This window comes from Sorex fumeus, unplaced genomic scaffold, assembly GCF_029834395.1.
Source record: "Sorex fumeus unplaced genomic scaffold, SorFum_2.1 ptg000042l, whole genome shotgun sequence".
Classification (NCBI taxonomy): Eukaryota; Metazoa; Chordata; class Mammalia; order Eulipotyphla; family Soricidae; genus Sorex; species Sorex fumeus.
In genome coordinates, this window is record NW_026606099.1 from 8,009,038 (window position 1) to 8,029,245 (window position 20,208).

General features: G+C 61.5%; 1 protein-coding gene across 2 annotated transcripts; it reads left to right on the forward strand.

Moving 5' to 3' along the window:
* The first annotated feature begins 294 nt into the window (after positions 1 to 294).
* On the forward strand, positions 295 to 19,860 carry NR4A1 (nuclear receptor subfamily 4 group A member 1). Of its 2 annotated transcripts, none has more exons than XM_056119942.1 (7): positions 295 to 363; positions 14,014 to 14,891; positions 15,514 to 15,643; positions 15,877 to 16,028; positions 16,232 to 16,434; positions 16,529 to 16,707; positions 19,099 to 19,860. In XM_056119942.1, exons 2-7 carry the CDS (start codon positions 14,016 to 14,018, stop codon positions 19,353 to 19,355), a joined length of 1,797 nt encoding a protein of 598 aa, XP_055975917.1. In that variant the 5' UTR covers positions 295 to 363; positions 14,014 to 14,015; the 3' UTR covers positions 19,356 to 19,860. The 2 variants fall into 2 exon arrangements, with proteins under 2 accessions (XP_055975917.1, XP_055975916.1); XM_056119941.1 differs by lacking the exon at positions 295 to 363 and adding an exon at positions 11,337 to 11,434.
* Positions 19,861 to 20,208: the final 348 nt, after the last annotated feature.

Genomic DNA, 20,208 nt, shown 5'->3' on the forward strand with positions numbered 1-20,208 from the left:
TCTTGTTTTACGTCAAGGGCCTGGAACTGGCTGGAGGCACCCACAGAAGGGCTACATGTTCGGGTGTCCCCATGGCCCCGAAGCGACTGGGACGCACAGTCTGAGAGCTGTTGGCTGGGCAGGCGCCTCAGGAACTGACCGCCAGGACAGGGAGTCCTTGGCTTGGCTTGTTTTCCCAAAGCCCCCTGCCCCCCGAGGCCTGGGTCTGGTCCCACATTCCCTCCCCCTCTGCCCAGCTGCCTGGGGCCTCCTTGCTTATACCAACTCCCCCCCCCACAGGCCGCCACCATGGACAGGTCAACCCCTGCTGAAGGCCCAGGGACCACCGGAGCGGGCCCGCAGTCTGCGCACCCATCCTGAGGGGTAAGTGTCCCGCTGCACACTCGGGGCTGCCCGCAGGGGGCAGAAGTGGGGGTGGAGCTGGCGGATGTGGTTGGGGGGATGGAGGGGAACCCCCAGCAGGCAGAGCTGTTCTCTCCAGTGGTGGGGCCCCTGCGTGGGGTGTGGGGGAGGGGAAGCCGGGTGTTCTCAGCAGCCCAGCTGGGGGCCTCTGGGCCCAGGTGACACGGCTGGTGGAGGAGGGGAGGGGTGCAGGCCAGGCCGACAGCTGCGAGCAAGACAGCAGGTGCAGGGGGCCGGGGGGGCGGGCAGACAGGCCTCGATCTGGCTGCTTTAGGGAGAGCGACTGCTGGACGGGTGCGTGAGGGAGGGCTGTGGGAGGGCACAGTCCTCACCAGGGCATCCCGGGGCCTTTGGGCTGTGGTCTGGGGGAGGGTCTCTGATGGGGGAGGGTCTGGCTGAGGACAGGGACAGACCCCCAGCTGTTTCCCCCGCTTTCCTGAGGACACAACTCAGCCTGGTGCCCTGGCCAGAGGGATGCTTCAACTCCAGCTCATCTCTTCTAGATGCAGAAACTGAGTCATGAGAAATAATTGGCCTTTCATGGTCTTCCGAGGAGGACGTGGAGAGCCAAGATGAGAACTAGGGGGCCAGAGAGAGAGCCCAGCAGGGGGCCTGGAGCGATAGCACAGTGGCTAGGGTGTTTGCCTTGCACGCGGCCAACCCAGGTTCGATTCCCAGCATCCCGTACGGTTCCCCTGAGCACTGCCAGGAGTAATTCCTGAGTGCAGAGCCAGGAGGAACTGGGTGTGACCCAAAAAGCAAAAAAAAAAAAAAAAAAAAGAGAGAGCCCAGCAGGGAGGGCGCTTGCCTTGCACACAGATGACCCGCGTTCGGTCCCCAGCATCCCATATGGTCCTCTGAGCATCACCTGGAGTGATTCCTGAGTGCAGAGCCAGGAGTAACCCCTGAGAGTCACCTGCTGTGGCCCCCAGAGCAAAACAAAACAAAAAAGAAAAAAAAAAGAAGGAAAAGCAAAGATGGAAACGAGGTTTCCCGGGTTCAGGGAAAGCCCAGAGGCCTGGTCCCTAGCCTGGACTGAGGCTGCTCCCAGGCAGGGCCCCAGTTTCTGGGGGGCGGGGCGGGTGCCCCAGAGTGTGGGAGTGGGGTTCCCCGGGCCTTTCCCCGTGAGTTGAGATTGGGGAGACGCCCAGAGCACCCTAGTTTTGGTTACCACCTTGGCAGAGGGAGCCGAGCTGCAGCCCGGCACTCAGCCAGGAAGTCTTTGGCGCCTCTCACCCTGCCAGAACGGAGGGGGCCCTCCCTGAGCACCACTCCGACTCCCAGGCCTGGTGAAGCAGGAGCTCACGGTCTCCCTGCCGACAGCCTGGCCTCGTGGCGTGTGGGGGTCTGAGCTGTAGGGCCGCACAGTGGAGGTGGGGTCCCCGTCCTAGCCAGGGACGGGAGGGAAAGCCCTTGGGTCCGGGGCTGCCGGGCCTGCAGCTGGCCTCTCTGGCAGCGGGCCCTGTGCACGGCGCAGGCTGGGGGCAGGGAAGGGATTTACTCTCTGAGGAGCGGCAGGTGTCCCTGGTCAGCCGTGTGCAACCACTGAAGATGACAGCGCGGGCCAGGTGTCCCTCCCTCTGCGGGGCCCCCCGTTCTGCCCTCTGTCTGAGCCGGTCCCCGGAGAGGCCGCCGTCTTCTGGGAACACAGTGGCGTTACAGGATTCCTGCGTCCACGTCGTTGTTTGGGGGATGGTGGGGATCGCGCGGATTCCCACGTCAGACGCGCTGCCAAGGCCACCCCGAGGGGCTGCCAGCCGGGGCCCCAGAGGGCTGGTGCTATTGGTCTTATGACGTGGGCACCTGCCTGCCAGGCCTGGGCATGGGCCCAGGGTCACGCTCACGCCGGGGCTCCTGTCAGCTGACTATTTTGGGCTCTTGCTGACCTGGGCCAAAGTCAGGCCTTGGCCAAGAGGGCCCCAAGGCTGCTCCCCCTGTCCCCAGAGGCCAGCTCTGGTTTCTGCTATATAAACACAGGAGGACACGCTGGCTCAGAGACAGCTCCAGGGCCCCGGCCTGCTCGGCGGCCACTGCTTCTCCGGCTGCGCTGCCCACAGGCCAGTCACGCCCGTGGGGCTCCCCGAGGCACCAGGAAGAGCCCCCGATCAACCCTGGGCTTCTCCCCCATACAGCTGTCTAGGTCTCAGGGGATCAGAGCAGACGGTGAGTCCCGGGACTGGGGAAACTGAGGCATGGACACAGGCCGACCCATGGCGACTGCATTGTGATCTCTAGCCTCGAGAGGAGGAGGGGACCCGGGGTGGGGGGACAGCACCAGAGGAAGGAGAGGAATCTCGTGGCCAGAGCCAGTGACGGGCGTTGGGAACGCTTCCTGGCTGGGAATTGGGGGTGTGGAAGGAGCCTGGTTGAGGCGCTTTCTCCTCCCGAGATGGGCTCTCCGACCTCTCCCCCGACTGGCCTGGACAAAGTGCTGATCTGCGTGGGTCAGGGAGAGAGGGGGTGAGCTGGGTGGCCACCCAGTAGGGTCCTGGGGCCCTGGGCTGGGTGAAACTAGGAAGCAGACCTTAGGCTCTGCTCTCCTTGCCGGCGTCCCAGCTGGTGTGAGTGCCTGCGAAGGACTGAGTGAGCGCTGGCAGGGGTGCCAACCAGTGGCCACAAACATGCTGCCCGGGCCTTGGGCCAGGGGCTTGGGGCCGGCCTGGAATCAGCAGCGGCTCTTTACGTGGGAGGCTCCGTATACTCCTCAGTCCTTGGTGGGGGGGAACAACCTACCACTTTTTCCCTTGCTGAACGTGAGTCTCTAAACGAATCCAGAGCCCGAGACTAAAAATACTTTAACAATAGGAAAATGCATCAGTCTTTCCGGGCTGGGGCTGGTTATCAGAGGGTTTTTATTTCGGAATTTGAAATTTTGCCCAAGGAGGCTGGGTGGAGGCCTCGGCCTCGCGGGAGAGTGGGGTGAGTGTTGATGGTCTCTGTGGCGTTGGGAGACCCTGCAAGGGTGGAAAGGCCCGAGGCAGGCCAGCTGCGGGCACACAGATGGAGATTGGAGGAGGGAACCGAGGCCCCTGGCCCGTCCCGCCTGAGACCCCCCGGCTTCCTCCTCTCAGTGAGGCTGGGCTTTCCCCCTCCGAGCTGCTCCTTTCTGCCGTGGGTGGCCCCTGTGACCTGGTTGTAGAGACCAGTGGCCGGAGGCTGCATTGCCTCTCTGGACACACGCTGGCCTCTTGAACGACCCCGTGCAACATGGGGCCATGATCGAGCACTTGCCCAGGCCACAGGCAGGGACCACCCCAGCCCAGGTGGAACCCCATCATCCCATCCCCAGATCCGCAGGTACCTGAGGGCAGCCCTGGGGTTATAGCTCATCTCTCGTTCTTGAAGAAGGAGTCCTGCTGGCTCCCCAGCCGAGTGGGGGCCCCTTCACCTGGTGCCCCAAGATCCAGCTGCCGTTCAGAGTCCCGGCCCCCAGACACATTCTGCTTTGGGGTAGCTCCTAACTTCTTCCCGTTGGGCAGTGGATTGGATTCTCCCGGCTGGCACGGGGGGTGCAGGAGGGCGTGGTGTTGGGAGGAGGCCGGCTGGGTCCTCAACAGACGAGGAAACATTCCCAGACAGGGGAGAAGGGCTAGAGCACCCCCGGCTCCCACACTGGGCCTCCTGGCTCCTAAAAGCACCTTTTTAAAAAATGTTTTTTTGGGGCTGGAGCGATAGCACAGCGGGTAGGGCGTTTGCCTTGCACGCAGCCAACATGGCCAACCCAGGTTCGATTCCCAGCATCCCATATGGTCCCCCGAGCACTGCCAGGGGTAATTCCTGAGTGCATGAGCCAGGAGGAACCCCTGTGCATCGCCAATGTGATCCAAAAAGCCCCCCCCCAAAAAAAACAAAAAAAAATGTTTTTTAAAAAAATTTTATTAAACACCATAATTTATAGTTATCCAAAGTTGTATTGGAGATGTACAATATTCCAGCACGAATCCCACCACCAGAGTCAACTTCCCTCCACCAATGTTCCCAGGTTCCCTCCTATAACACACACAGACACACACAGACACACACACACACACACATGCACGCACTCACACACTCAGACACACCAGCCTGTCCTCTTGACAGGCACCTTTTGAAGTTGTTAACAGTTTGGTTCTCATGATTCCTGTGATTTGGGTATTTGGCTCTTTCGTTCCTTAACACCTCTGATGGACCCCAGTCGCCTTGACCTGCCCCTGCCCACCCCCATCGCTTTCTGTCTGCCTCTTCACCCCCTCTCATTCACTCTGTTCCTTCCCTTCTCTCCTCCCTATACCCCGGGGCCAAGGGTACCCTGGCACCCCTTCTTTAAAACGTTGCAATCTCTTCCAGTTATTCTAAATACCACATACAAGTGGTGGCATCATGTGTTTCTTCTTCCTGCTTGCCTCACTTAACATGATACCTTCCAGTTCCATCCATGTTGCCTCGAATTGCACTATTTTATCATTCCTCACAGCTGCGTAATCTTCCATTTTGTATGTATACTACATCTTCATTGTCATCTATCTGTCGTTAGACATCGAGGTTGCTTCCAGAAGGCACCTCCATCTTTCGTCTGCCACGGACAGGCGTGAGGGTTGGGTGTGTGGCAGTGACTGCCCTGCTGGTGTCCTGGAAGCTGTTTTGGGGCCAGTCAACACCTGCAGGTAGGACCTGGCCAAGGCCGGGAGCTCCACATTGGAGGTCTGAGCTTGGCCGGCCTCACCATCCACGTTCCCAGAGTGACTGTGGGAACCCCCCGGGGCAGAAGTCAGGGCTTCCCAGCCCCAGCAGGGTCCCCCTGCCAGGCCCCTGGCGGGAAGAGGAAGTGGCAGGTCACCAGGCCTGGGACTGACAAAGGGAAGCCCCCAGGGCTCCTTCTCAGGGAAGAGGAAAAATCAGGGCCTCTGCCCAGAGGCAGGGTAGGATGCTTGCCCTGCGTGCTGCCTAACGGGGTTCGATCCCTGGTCTCCCATGCGGTCCTAAGAGCTCTGCAAGAGTCACAGCTTATATGTGGATTAAGATGGATTCCTGAGTCTAGAGCAGGAGTAAATCCCCTGAGCAACACCAGATGCGACCCCCACAGTAAAAGACCCCCTGCCCACTTCAGGGAAGGTTGACGCGGATCCTGGTAAAACTCGGGCCCATGTCTGGTCTTGGGGGGCCTAGAAGATGGGAAGTACAGTCCCACCTGCTCCTACCCCTCTCTGCCATCCCGTTTTCTGGGAATGGTGGTGGACAGTGGTCCCCTTGGGTCCTTTTTGGGTTACTCATTTTTTTTTCTTTTTTGGGTCACACCCGGCAATGCACAGCGGTTACTCCTGGCTCTGCACTCAGAAATTACTCCTGGCGGTGCTCAGGGGACTATATGGGATGCTGGGAATCGAACCCGGGTCAGCTGTGTGCAAGGCAAACGCCCTACCTGCTGTGCTATTGCTCCAGCCCCTGGGTTACTCACTGTTAAGGATGCATGTTGGGCACCTCACCAGGGTGGGGTGCACAGGGGCTGGCCCCCAGTGTGTTCCTGTGAGGGAGCGAGGGAGCACGTGGTCCGCCCCCAGCCACCAAGAGATCTGAGAAGGAAAGGCGAGACCCGCGATGCGCTCAGAGCCTGGGGTGTGGGGCGCTGCTCTGACAGCCCAGGGAGACCCTCACTGCTCTCTGCTCCCAAGTCCCGTGACACACGTGCGGGGGAGCAGCCTGGTGGGCTCACAGCCCGCTCTCAGGGCAGGGGTCCTGTGGCCACTAGAAGGGCGTCTCATGTGCCATGCCTGAAGGAAAGCGTACCTAGTGCAGGTGTGAATCTCGCAGAGCTCGGTAACCTTCCCAGAGGAGACCCTGGTCTAGCTGAGAGGCTCCAGGTGCTTGGGGTTGTGGGGTGCTTGCTAGGACTGAGGCCAGGGCTGGGAATGTGGCTTAGAGACGTGTGAGCTCCTGGATTAGATCACTAGCACTGGGGGAAAAAAAAAACACCCGAAAGACAAAGATTAAGGTCAGAAACCATGGGGGTCCGGAGTTCACAGCCAAGGAAGTGTGTCCAGCAGAAATTTGGGGATAGGCCACGCATCCGTGGGCCGGGGTACTGTTGGAGAGTCGGGTTGGAACCAGCATTGCATAGTTCTCCGGGCACTGCTGGGAGCGACCCCTGAATACCACCGGGTATAGCCCCCAAACCCAACCCCACCAACAACAAAGAACACCCTGGAGGTAAAAGACCCAAGTTTGGACCTTTCGCAGGCCTCCAATTTCTCATTTAGAACATGTGGGTTGTAGAGGCTGGGGAGAGAGAACGGTGGTGCCCCTGCACATGGGTTCTAACCTGGGTTCCATCCCCAGCACTCTGTGTGGTCCCCTGAGCACCGCCAGGAGTAAACCCTGAGTGCAGAGCCAGGAGTAACCCCTGAGCATTGCTGGGCGTGACCCCAAAACGAGCAAACAAAAAGAAAGTATGGGCTGTAATTCTGAACCTGGAATACTGGGGAAAGGGCTGGTCCAAAGCCCAGCCCTTCCTTGGTCACCCCCCTGCCCACCCTCAGCCTGCTCCAAGGTGGTTCTCACCCCGCTCCCAAGAAGATGCTTGTCACCAAGTTAGATGGTCACTGCTCCGGGCAGGGCTAGCCTGGGACCTGTCTGTGGGGGCAGGCACACCACAGTGGGCAGTGGGGGCCTGACGGGGTGGTAGGCAGTCTCTTGTCACCAGCAGGACATCTCCTCTGTGTCCTCCCTGTGCGGTCACGGCCCTGCCTTCCCTTCTGTCCCGGTCTCTGGCTTGGGCTTCTTAGGGGTGCTTCTCCCACCCCTCCTTGGCCGTCCCACCAACTTCCCCTGCCTGAGCTCCTCACACAGACTCCCACTTTTTTTTTTTTGCTTTTGGGGTCACACCCGGCGATGCTCAGGGGTTACTCCTGGCTCTGCACTCAGGAATCACTCCTGGCGGTGCCCGAGGGACCATATGGGATGCTGGGAATCGAACCTGCGTCGGCCACATGCAAGGCAAATGTCCTACCCGCTATGCCACAGACTCTCTCTTTTGCCTTTTCCTTTTTGTCGGTGTTTGGTGGGCTGTTCCCAGCGCAATGCTTGGGGTTTGCATCTGGCAGTGCTCAGGGGTACCATCCCATTCCTTCTGCCTGCAGAGCCTGTGTGCTCAGTCCTTGCACCCTTCCTGGCTGGTTCCTGCGCTGGGGGACTGCATTGGACCAGGAGTCTGCATCCTGCCAGCTCGTCATCAAGATGCTAGATTTTCCCTTAGCTGATCTCACGCCCCCAAGCCCAGTCCAGCCCCACTTCTAACCTCCCTGGAGAGCAGCTTCCCCTGGACTCCCACCAGAATGGTCAGGGGCAGCTGTGGCTGCAGCTCTTTCCTCTGCCTCTGTGGCCCAGAGTGTGTCGCGGTCCCACCTCCTGGGCCACGGCCTCAGGTCTGGGCCCGGACGCCCCCATCACACTCGCGTTCCCAGGACTCCTATTAGGCTTCCCCAGAGGCCTCTACACATTCACACCTTCCTTCTGGCTTGACTCCCGTGGGAGCTTGTACAACTGCGTCTTTCTAATACTCCCAATCATCCAGCAAGGGCGAGCCCACAGCCAGGACTGTTACATCAGCGCATCTGAGGGCGGGACCCAGGCTTCGGGAGTCTTAGTTGGTGCCAGAGCCCAGGGGAGGCAAGGGCTGCACTGGGCTGCTGTTACAGTGGAGGAGGAGGTGGGAGCTGGCCCTGTTGGCTTCATGCTCAGAGGACCCGGTTCAGGAGAGGCTGATGCCGAAGCACCTTCTTTACGGGGTGGGTGGGCTAGCTAGAGCTTTGACCTGGCCTTAACAGAGCATAGCTTGTGATTTTGCTTTGTGGGGACTATCCTTGGTGACACATAGGGCATTACTCCTGGCTCTGCACTCAGGAATCCCTCTTGGCGGTACTCAGGGGACCCTATGGGATGCCAGGGATCGAACCTGGGTCAGCCACATGCAGGGCAAACAGCCTACCTGCTGTAGTGTCTCTCCAGCCCCAATTGTCATTTTCTGAGGAGTGCTCCACTGCTTTGGGGGGTCCACCCCGGGACAGGGTGGGGAAGCCTGCTTGTGACATGGCAGGGAGGTGGCTCTCACCAACCTAGACTTCCTGGGTCCCCTTGATTTGAGTCTGTAAAAATGGAGACCCTGACTTAACAGTATATATATATTTTTTTGCTTTTTTGGGTCACACCCGGCGATGCTCAGGGGTTACTCCTGGCTCTGCACTCAGGAGTTACTCCTGGCGGTGCTCAGGGGCCCATATGGGATGCTGGGAATCGAACCCGGGTAGGCCGTGTGCAAGGCAAACGCCCTACCTGCTGTGCTATCTCTCCAGCCCAGTTTCTTACCTTTTTGAAAAACTGGAATCGGCTGAGGGAAGAGCCCAAGGGGCTGGAATCCCAGTTTTCCATGTGGACGGAATGTGAGTACCATCCTGGGCCTCGTAGGACCCCGGGCATACCAGGATGTGACCCCAGTGACTCCCTGCATGCATCGGCCAGGCATTGAGCTCTCTGACTGGTACAGCAGGGCTGAGTGTTCCCAGAACTGGCCCCCAGGCTCTCCGAACACTGCCGGGAGTCCTCCTAAAAGAAAGAAAATAAAAACTGTGGCATCCAAAAAAAATTTTTTTTTTCTTCAAGGAGTATCTTAGGCCAAAGACCTGAACAAAGAAAAATTTGTCTGAGGTGGGGTGGAGATTCTGGACAGGCTGGGCCTATTGTTCTGGTCCCTTCCTTCTCCTTCCCAGGGGGTCTCAGGAAGGTGTTTGGGTGAGTCGGGGCTCTCTGGTGGAAAACTCGACCGTGGGGGCTCCAGGGGCTGCGGCAGGGCCCACTGCTGGAGGGGGGAGACCGCTTCCCCCCAGCTGGACACGATGGGAAAGAAGAGTCGAGGTTAAGGATGAGCTGAAGGTATGGGGCAGGGCCTCTCGCGGCCCAGTGGGAACGGGGCGCCCAGAGGTGAGTTTGAGGGACCAGAGGGTCAAGGGGTGAGTCCGGCCTCCAGAGTAGCGGGGTGGCCAGTGGCTCAGGGACTGCAGTGAGAAGCCCTTCCGGGAGCAAGTTAAGTGTGAGGTGCTGCTGGGATATTTGAGAGCGCAGAACTGGGGGCCCGGAGGCGAGGTGTGGAAGTGGGGGCCAGGACTGCAGGGTGGACAGAAGACAGAAGAGGGGAAAGGAGGATCGGGGAAGCAGATACCCCCTGATGTCCACCGGTGGGGTCCCAGTGGGGTAGGGGAGCTTCCTGCAAACAGGGGGTGATGCCATCGCTGGGAAGGCTCAACCGGCACACAGACCCTTTCTGCTGCTGGCGGAGGTGACAGGCCAGAGCCGCGGCCCCTCGAGCTGCAGAGATAGGGAAGACCCCCACCCATCTGAGCAGCCTGACCAGAGCGTGTGAGAAGCGGCCGTGAGGCTGTGTGACCTTGAGCAAGTGCCATCCCTTCTGAGCCCTGTTTGTCTATAAAACGGGGGCGCATTGGCACAAAGATTTCTCAGGGCCTCCCCCCCTTGGTGCTGAAGTCTGAGCTCTCGGACGGGTGCGAGTTCCTGGGCTCCAGCCGCCCCACTGGCCCATGCGCGCCCCAGCAAACCCCTGCCCTCCGGAAGGTACTTTGCATGGGAAATTGCGGGGAGGGAATTAGCGGGAGCCGCGGTGCCCCGCGGCTGGTTGGGGCGCGGTGCCCACGCGTCGGGGCCGTCGGGTGGGCAGCCCTCGGGAGGGAGGGTGCTGGGGGCGCCTATGGGTCCGGAGGGAGCTGGGAGCAGCCGGGGGCATCCTCGGAGGGAAGCCCCGCGGGCGCCCTCCTCTTTGGGGGGGGGGCGGGTTTATTTCGGACCCCGGGGGAGTCCCCCGGAGCCAGGTCCTGGTGTGTGTGCACCGGTTTATTTCGGACGGTGCGGGGAGGGGGGGGGGAGCCCCCGGGGAGCTGTGTGTGTGTGTGTGTGTGTGTGTGTGTGTGTGTGTATGTGTGTGCCGGTTTGTTTCGGACCAGGGGGAGGACCCCGGAGCCGGGTCCCGGGCCGTGTGTGTGTGTGTGTGTGTGTGTGTGTATGTGTGTGCCAGTTTATTTCGGACCAGGGGGAGCACCCCGGAGCCGGGTCCAGGTGTGTGTGTGTGTGTGTGTGTGTGTGTGTGTGTGCCGGTTTATTTCGGATCGGGGGGAGCCCCCAGGAGCCGGGTCCCGGTGTGTGTATGTGTGTGTGTGTGTGTGTGTGTGTGTGTATGTGTGTGCCAGTTTATTTCGGACCAGGGGGAGCACCCCGGAGCCGGGTCCAGGTGTGTGTGTGTGTGTGTGTGTGTGTGCCAGTTTATTTCGGACCAGGGGGAGCCCCCAGGAGCCGGGTCCCGGTGTGTGTCTGTGTGTGTGTGTGTGTGTGTGCCAGTTTATTTCGGACCAGGGGGAGCCCCCAGGAGCCGGGTCCCGGTGTGTGTCTGTGTGTGTGTGTGTGTGTGTGCCAGTTTATTTCGGACCAGGGGGAGCCCCCAGGAGCCGGGTCCCGGTGTGTGTGTGTGTGTGTGTGTGTGTGTGTGTGTGTGTGTGTGTGTGTGTGTGTGTCTCGGGGGGGGGGGGCGGGGGGGCGGGGAAGCCTCGCGCGGGTCGGCCAGCTGCTATTTTTAGCGCGCCCTGCCCGCGCGAGGGGCCTATTTATAGATCAAACGCCCGGCGCTCCCTGCGTCAATGGAACCCCGCGTGCGTCACGCGCACAGACATTCCGGGCGCCCCTCGCCCCGCCCCCTCGGGCTCCCCGGCCCCGCGCCGCCTCCCGCCGGAACCGCGCCGCCCCCCGCGCCCTTGTATGGCCAAAGCGCGCCGGGCCCCGTGCGTCAGCGGCGCCCCCGCCCCTCCCCGTGCGTCACGGAGCGCTTAAGAGGAGGGTCCGGCGCGGCCGGGGAGCCCCAGCGGCGGACGCTGCGAGCGGCGGGGAGCGCGCGGCGCACGGCGGGAGCGCACGCGGGACCCGGACCCGGGGCCGGGAGCAGGCGCGGGGACTCGGGGACCCGGGACGGGGCTCGGTGACTCGGGGAGCGGCAGCCGGCCGGGTAGGTGCCCTGGCGGGGACGGCGCGCCCGGGGCGCGTTTCGGGGTGCTGCGCGCTGCGGGGAGGGATGCCCGGGCGCTGGGCGGGCGGGACGAGCGTGTGCGCCGCCGGCTCTGGACGGGACGGGGCGAGGACCCGGACCCGGACCCGCCTGGAGTCCGCTGGACCCGGAAGGTGCGCGTGTGTGTGTGTGTGTGTGTTTGGGGGTGCGCGCCGGGCAGCGGCGGTGGCCACGCAAGGTGGACGCCGCAGGGGGTTGGGGCTGGCGCCAGGAGGGAGACTTGTCCAGCAGGCGGCTGGCAGCAGTTCTGCCTCGCTGGGCGCCCCGGGGGGCACGTGGAACCCAGGACTTGGGTGCTGGTGTGTGCGTGCGTGTGTGTTTGTGGGGTCTTAGCAGAGTGGCCCCCTCCCGCTCAGCCCGCGCCTGCTGCGCCCCCAGTCTGCTGGACTTGGGGGGCGGCGGCTGCGCTTGCAGGGATTCCCCGGCCCCCCAAGTTTCTGCCCGAACCCCATCTGGAGCCCTCTGGTTTGCCGGAGGACATCCTGGGCATCGGGTACTGAACTGCGCAGCCGGGAGGGTACCGCCGAGTTCGCCGCCACCGGGGCAGGGTCCCTGGAAGCACAGGGAAGATGGGCTGAGCTGTAGGCAGGGTCCGAGAAAGAGAAAGGGAGAGGAGAGAGGGAGAGGAGAGCACCGGCTCCCTGTCCCCTTGTCTGTCCCAGGAGATCCTGGAGGAAGTTGCTAGTGCGAGGTCTCTGGTGTAGCGCTGCTGCCTGGAGGATTACCCGCCCCCCCCCCCCCATGCCGCCAGGCAGATCATCTCAGTGCCCTCCCCACCCCCAGTCCCCGTTGGCTCCTACAGGTAGGTACAGCCTGAGGCTTGCTCAGCATAACAGGTGCAAACCACATTGTTGCCAGGACCTGCCTGGAGCCGGATTCTCCCTGCTCCCTCCTCAACCCCGCCTCTTCCTCCTCCCGGTGGCACTGCCCTGCTGCCTGCAGCGAGGTGTAGGTCCATATCTGGTGTCCTTAAGTACCTGAGAGGGGGGTGCTGGTGGAGGGGGGGGGGGGGAGTGTTGATCCGGATGTGGGACAGTCCAAGTGGAGAAACAGGATTTGAATAAGGCAGGAACGCCCAGCTCCGCGTGGCTGCTGTCTCTGCCACCCCAGACCCATCCCTGCCTGCCCTCAGGGTGCAGGGAGACGTGGCCACTCGTGTCCCTGGGGGGGGGGGGGTGGACAGGCGTGGTTGGTGGGCAGCCCCGCTCCCAGGGCTTTGGGGACTATATTGGTTGCGGGGGGAGTTGTGTCTGCGGGGGTCCCCAACCCAGGAAGTTGGAGAAAAGTGTGGGTCAAACCTGCTGGGGCTGTCCCCTTGATGGTGGCCCTGGGCCCGCTCCCCGCCCTGACCGCGGTGGCAATCAGGCCCAGAGGTGGGCTGGGAGCTGTCCTGCAGCCCCCTTGCTTCTTTGGGGACCGTGTGACCCTCGAAGGGTTCCCGTGGGAGGATGCTGAGCTCTTCCCCGACTAAGGGTTAGGGAGATGGGACACGCTTTGCTGAGGGTTCCAGATCCTTTGGGGCACGGATACTAGTCCGTCCACCCACCAGCAGGCTCCTCGCGCTGAGGGCTGGTCTGTCGCTCCTCGGGGCTCTTGGAGGAAGGAGCAGGGGCGAGGCTTTGGGGAGAGATGGCTCCTCTGTCGGCCTGTCCGTTCTCCTGCAGTCCAGAGGCCGGACTCTCCTCCCTTCTGCCTGCAGACTCCGGAGAGTTGGGGACTGACTTTCTCTCTGCTCTGGGAGCACCCCAGGCGGCGCAGAGTGGGTGCTCCTCCCCAGATGGCAGGCCTGGGGTGCGCGTGGGCTTGGCTCAGTATGTAGGGTGGGGGCGGGGAGCGCCCCGGCCCGTGGCTGCAGAGGCCACTTTCTCAGGCAACTCGGCCTTCGCCGGCTCCTCTGCGTTTCCAAGGATCCCTTCTTCTTCCCAGGCACTATGGGGGGAGGCGAGGGAACCGTGCAGAGGCTGCAGTGGGCTGGGGAATATTCCAGAAACATCGGGTGGAGAGGTAGCGTATCTGCTACTGGGTTCAGGGCTTCCTGCCCGCCTTCCTCCTGTTGCCTTCCCCGTTGAGAGGAACAGGGCGGGGGGGGGGGGCACAGCTGTCCCTCCTCCTGCGGTGCTGGGTGCCGCCTTCCCACCCAGCCTGGGGCTTCACGACGGGGGAGTCGAGATGGTACTTGGGGGGGTTGGAGCTATAGCACACTGGGTAGGGCGTTTGCCTTGCACGCGGCCAACCCGGGTTCGAGTCCCAGCATTCCATATCCCCGACCACTACCAGGAGTCATTCCTGAGCGCAGAGCCGGGAGTGACCCCTGAGCATCGCCAGGTGTGACCCAAAAAGCAAAAAAAAAAAAAAAAAGATGGTACTTGGCCGAGGGCCAGGACCCCCGGTTTCTGTGGGGCGTCTCCGCTCTCAGGCCTTTATGTCCCAGCCCTGTTTGGGACCCGTGCCGCCTGGCCACTCTGTCTGTCCTTTGGGCCCTGTCCTGACCTCCCCGCCCCCCTCCTCGCCCTCTCCAGAGATGCCCTGTATCCAAGCCCAGTATGGGACACCAGCACCCAGCCCCGGACCCCGAGACCAGCTGGCCAGTGACGCCCTGACCCCCGATCTCAGCAAGCCCACCATGGAGCTGGCCAGCCCCGAGGCGGCCCCCACGGCGCCCACCGCCCTGCCTAGCTTCAGCACCTTCATGGACAGCTACGCCGGGGAGTTCGACACCTTCCTGTACCAGCTGCCGGGAGCAGCCCCGCCGTGCTCCTCCACCTCCTCCTCGGCCTCCTCGGCCTCGTCCTCCTCCGCCACCTCCCCTGCCTCCGCCTCCTTCAAGTTCGAGGACTTCCAGGTGTACGGCTGCTACCCCGGGCCCCTGAGCGGCCCCCTGGACGAGACCCTGTCGTCCAGCGGCTCCGACTACTACGGCAGCCCATGTTCGGCCCCGTCCCCGTCCACGCCCGGCTTCCAGCCGCCCCAGCTGTCCCCCTGGGACGGCTCCTTGGGCCCCTTCTCCCCCAGCCAGACTTACGAAGGCCTGCGCGCATGGACAGAGCAGCTGCCCAAGGCCCCTGGGCCCCCGCAGCCGCCCACCTTCTTCTCCTTCAGTCCCCCGGCCGGCCCCAGCCCCGGCCTGGCCCACAGCCCCCTGAAGCTCTTCCCCTCGCCGACGGCCCACCAGCTGGGGGAGGGAGAGAGCTTCTCCCTGCCCGCGGCCTTCCCAGGCCTGGTGCCCACGTCGCCACACCTCGACGGCTCACGGCTGCTGGACGCGCCCATGACCTCGACCAAGGCCCGGAGTGGGGCCCCGGGGGCCAGCGAGGGCCGCTGCGCCGTGTGCGGAGACAACGCTTCCTGCCAGCACTACGGGGTCCGCACCTGTGAGGGCTGCAAGGGCTTCTTCAAGGTACGGGGTGGCCCTTGGTGGTCTTGCTGAGTCCTCCCTGGGGCCTGCCGGGGGACCCCCGGTCAGCAGGGACTGGCCCCTTTCCTGAGAGAGAGGGGGGCCGTGGCGGGTCGTCAGGGCAGCGTCGTCGCCGGCCTCTGCCCTTCCTCCCCCACACCAGGTCCTGCTGGGAAGGGACAGTGCGCGCTGGTGTCCTGGCAGGAGATGAAAGTGCTGGGGGCAGAGTCGGGGCTGGAGGGCCGGGGGTGGATCGGGAACGGGCTGTATGTTCGTCCCCACGCTGCTCCCCCCGCCGCAGCCCTGCCCTGGCCGCTCTTGTCTCCCAGACAGACCTGGGCAGACACGGCACACTGAGGCGCACAGGTGTCTGGCTGGCCGGGGAGCCCCTAATCTTGTAGCCTGGGGGGCCTCCCTCCTCCCGGGGCCGAGAGCACGTCCCAGTGTTCCCCGAGACGTTCTTTCTCGTCCCCTCCCCTCATCTCTCCCTCCCCTGCCACCCAAATGTTAGAAAAATAGCTGGGAACAGAGGGCGCTTTTGTCCGCGCGGCAGGCAGCAGGATCTGGAAGGTCCCCTCCCTGCTCCCCGTCCCCTGACAGCCTGTTCCGTGTCGCCCCTTCCCAGCGCACAGTCCAGAAAAACGCCAAGTACATCTGCCTGGCCAACAAGGACTGCCCTGTGGACAAGAGGCGGCGAAACCGTTGCCAGTTCTGCCGCTTCCAGAAGTGCCTGGCCGTGGGCATGGTGAAGGAAGGTGGGTGGCTGGGTCAGCCGGCGGCATCACCCCGAACATCTGTCCTGCTCGCTCGCTGTGGGGGTGGGCATGCCTGGACTCGAGTCCACACATGAAACGGAACGGGTGGGGCGTGGCCTCCGAGACCCCCGGGCCCCTGAATCGGGGGTGCTGCTCAGCTCTGGCGGATGGTCTGGGCTGAACCCTTCCCCTTGGTCCCTCCCCGTTATCCTCACACCCGCCCTGCTCCACAGTTGTCCGGACAGACAGCCTGAAGGGGCGACGGGGCCGGCTCCCCTCCAAGCCCAAGCAGCCCCCTGATGCTTCCCCGGCTAATCTCCTCACCTCGCTGGTCAGGGCACACCTGGACTCCGGGCCCAGCACTGCCAAGCTGGACTACTCCAAGGTGAGGCCCACCTGCCTTCGTGCACCTTCTCAGGGGCCCGGCTGAGGGAACTGGAGAAAGAGGAATCTCCCCCATAGTGGGCCAGGGTGGGAGGTGGCCCGTTGGGAAGGGAAGGTGCGTTTGCGTCACGCAGACGCGGCGCTTCAAGGTGAGGCCTTTCCCGGGGTGCTCATCCCCCCCTCGCCAACTACCCCCTCTTGTAGTTTCAGGAGCTGGTGCTGCCCCACTTCGGGAAGGAGGATGCCGGGGACGTGCAACAGTTCTACGACCTGCTGTCGGGGTCCCTGGAGGTCATCCGCAAGTGGGCCGAGAAGATCCCTGGCTTTGCCGAGCTGTCCGTGGGCGACCAGGACCTGCTGCTGGAGTCGGCCTTCCTGGAGCTCTTCATCCTCCGCCTGGCCTACCGGTGAGCCGCCTGCCGCCGCCGCCCCCGGGGCCTGCCCCGGCCACCGCGCTGCCCTCCCGCAGCCTGACCGCCGCCCTCTGTGTCCATCTGCTAGGTCCAAGCCGGCCGAGGGGAAGCTGGTGTTCTGCTCGGGGCTGGTGCTGCATCGGCTGCAGTGTGCCCGGGGCTTTGGCGACTGGATCGACAGCATCCTGGCCTTCTCCCGCTCCCTGCACAGCCTGGTCCTCGACGTCCCCGCCTTCGCCTGTCTGTCGGCGCTTGTCCTCATCACAGGTGCGTGGCGGCACCAGGCTGGGTCGCAGGGCCGGGTGCCAGGGGCGGGGGGCTGGCGCTTCCTGCACCCCGACTTCGTGGATGGTGGTCACTGTGTGTAGAGAGGGCCAGCAGAGCCCAGCCATGTCGCTGGTAGGTGGTGGGCGGCCGGGCTGGCCTTTGGAACCACAGTTATCCATTCCAGAGCTGCTTGTGTGTGTGACTTGGAGGCTTGTTTTTTTTGTTGTTGTTTTTTAATCTTGCTGAGGGGCTGGAGCGATAGCACAGCGGGTAGGGCGTTTGCCTTGCACGCGGCCAACCCAGGCTCGATTCCCTGGCATCCTTTATGGTCCCCTGAGCCAGGAGTAATTCCTGAGTGCAGAGCCAGGAGTAACCCCTGAGCATCACCGGGTGTGACCCAAAAAAGAAAAAAAAATGGAATCTTACTGAGTTGGGCTGGAGAGAGGGTTCACAAAGGACTGAGAACATGCCTTTTTGTTTTGTTTTGTTTTGTTTTGTTTTTGGGCCACACCCAATGGTTCTTGGGGAAAACCACGAGATGCCAGGGATTGAACCCAAGCCTTGTGCTGGTAAAGCAGACACTCAGCCCATTGAGCTAGATCTCTCCCATCCTGCATGCAGGAGACTGGGGTTCGAGCCCAGCACAGCTCCTGAGCACACATCTGAGAGTAGCCTGTCAGAATTTCTGGGGTGGCCCAATTACGGGGAAAATAACCCACAACATTTCTCACTGAATAGTGGTGCATATAAAGGGGCCAGAGAGATACTACAGTGGGGTGGACAATTTGCCTTGCACGCGGCCATCCTTTGTTCAGTCCCTGGCATCCTGTATAGATCCCCCAAGCACCCCCAAGAGAAATTCCTGAGTGCAGAGTCAGGTGGAACCCCTGAGCATTGCTGGGTGTGACCTTAAAGAGGACATACAAAGGGTAGATCTTTGCAGACTCATCACCCTGAGTAGAAGCTAGATGTAGAAATGTCCATGGACATGAGGTCGGAGCTCTAGTACAGTCGGTCAGGGGCTTGCCTCTCATACAGCCAACCCAGTTACATCCCCGGCATCCCACATGGTCCCCCGAGCACTGCCAGGAGGAATTCCTGGGTGCAAAGGCAGGGGTAAGCCCTGAACATTGCTGGGTGTGTCCCAAAGAGAAAGAATGAAACAGACCCAGCACCTAGCACCACCCTTCCGTGGACTCCTTCTAGGCCTGAGCTCTTTGCAAATCAGAGCTGCCCCAACTTCTGAGGTGCTCTCGGCGTACAACCCAGTAGTACAACCACGGGATGGGCACTGGTGGACAGTGGCAGATACTCAGGTTGCCTCCTTTTTTCTCGTAAATCACCAGAATTTGCCCTGTCCTTTCTTTCACTTAAATTTCACAGGCCGGAGAGATAGTACAACGGTTAGGGTGTTTGCCCTGCTCACGGCCGAGCCAGGTTCAGTCCCTGCCATCCCACACGGTCCCCTCAGCACCACCAGAATTAACCCCAGAGCTCCTCTGGGTGTGGCCTAAACCCCCCCCCCCAAAAAAAACAAAACAAGCAAAATTTCAGAGTGGTCCCAATCATGCAGGACAAAGCGCGTGGCAGGTGGGTGGTCTCTGAGACTCCCTTCTGAGGGCCATGACTCAGGCCTTGCATGGGTGATGCTCTGGATTGATTGTTGGTACCCCCAAAAGAAAACAACAACAACAGCAACAACAAAACACTGCTATTCCTCTCCAGGGCTTCTCAGAACCATCTGGAACAAAACCCACTGGCGTAGCAGACTACCTGGGTTATTATTTTATTTCTGGTTTTTGGGCCACACCCAGTGCTGCTCAGATTCTGTGCTGAGGGACCACTCCTGGCAGGACTTGGGGGTCTATATGGTGTGCTGGGGATTGAGCCCTATTTGGCTGTGTGCAAGGCAAATGAATGAACCTGCTTTACTATAAATAAACCTGTTCCCCAGGGTTTATTTTTATGTTTTGATTTTTGGACCACACCCAGGGCTGCTCAGGGGTTATTCCTGACTCTGCACCCAGGAATTACTCCTGGCGGTGCTCAGGGGACCATATGGGATGCTGGGTCAGCTGCTTGCAAGGCAAGTGCTCTGACCACTGTGCTATCTCTTCGGCCCCCAGGGTATTTTGTTGTATTTTGTTTTTGCTTTTTTTTTTTCTTGTTTGGAACTCTGGGTATGTCATCTCACCTCTCGGGGCCTCTGTGTCTCTTCTAGAGGATGAGGATCCTGAGCACCGGAATTCGGGGGTGTCGGCTAGGACTCACACCGGGGGAGGGGGCCTCGGGGCGGGAGACTCTGGCAGTGGTCGGGGCCGCATTTTCAGGCCGGGGAGAGGCTCTTGTCCTCTGGGGTGTAGCTCACGCTGCTTCCCCTCGACTCCGCAGAGCGGCACGGGCTGCAGGAGCCGCGGCGCGTGGAGGAACTGCAGAACTGCATCGCCAGCTGCCTGAAGGAGCACATCTCGGCCGTGGCCGGCGAGCCCCAGCCGGCAGGCTGCCTGTCGCGCCTGCTGGGCAAGCTGCCCGAGCTGCGGACCCTGTGCACGCAGGGCTTGCAGCGGATCTTCTACCTCAAGCTGGAGGACCTGGTGCCCCCTCCGCCGATCGTCGACAAGATCTTCATGGACACGCTGCCCTTCTGACGCTGCCCAGGGACGCACAGCTACCCACGTGCCTTCAGCCCCCCGCCGACCCCCGGGCCTGAGCCGCACAGGGCTGGCCTCGGGGAGGTCGGCAGGAGCTCACGCCTGGGGAGGGGGCTGCTTCATGGGGGTCCCCCCTTCTCTTCGTCTTACTCCCAGCCCAGTCCCGGCCTTCATGTTTTTGTAAGATAAACCGTTTTTAACACACACCGCCGTGCTGTAAATAAGCGAAATGCTGCTGTAAATACAGGAAGGACGAGGTCGAGGTTCCGGGGGGAGGGGGGCGCAGGAGGGTCGCGCCCGGCCCACCAGCCCGGCAGGCCTGTCCGGCCCTACCTGCTCTCCTCCTCCAATCCTTCCATTTGTACATAAACTCACTCTAGGAAGAAGACAAATGACAGATTCTGACATTTATATTTGTGTATTTTCTTGGATTTGTAGTATGTGACTTTTCTGATTAATATATTTAATATATTGAATAAAAAAAATAGACATGTAGCTGAAACTGGGGGTGTCCTGTGCATGTCTTAAACACCCTTGCTCCCCCCCCCCCGCCCCCAGATGACCCGAGAGACACATTTCCTCTTTTGTAAAAGGTGTGTATAACTGGGCTGGAGCGATAGCACAACGGGTAGAGCGTTTGCCTTCCAGGCGGCCAACCCGGGTTCGATTCCTCCGCCCTTCTCGGAAAACCCGGCAAGCTACCGAGAGTATTTTGCCCGCATGGCAAAGTCTGGCAGGCTACCCGTGATGTATTTGATATGCCAAAAACAGTAACAACAAGTCTCGTAATTTGTTGTGAGACGTTACTGGTGCCCGCTGGAGCAAAATTGATGAACAACAGGAGGACAGT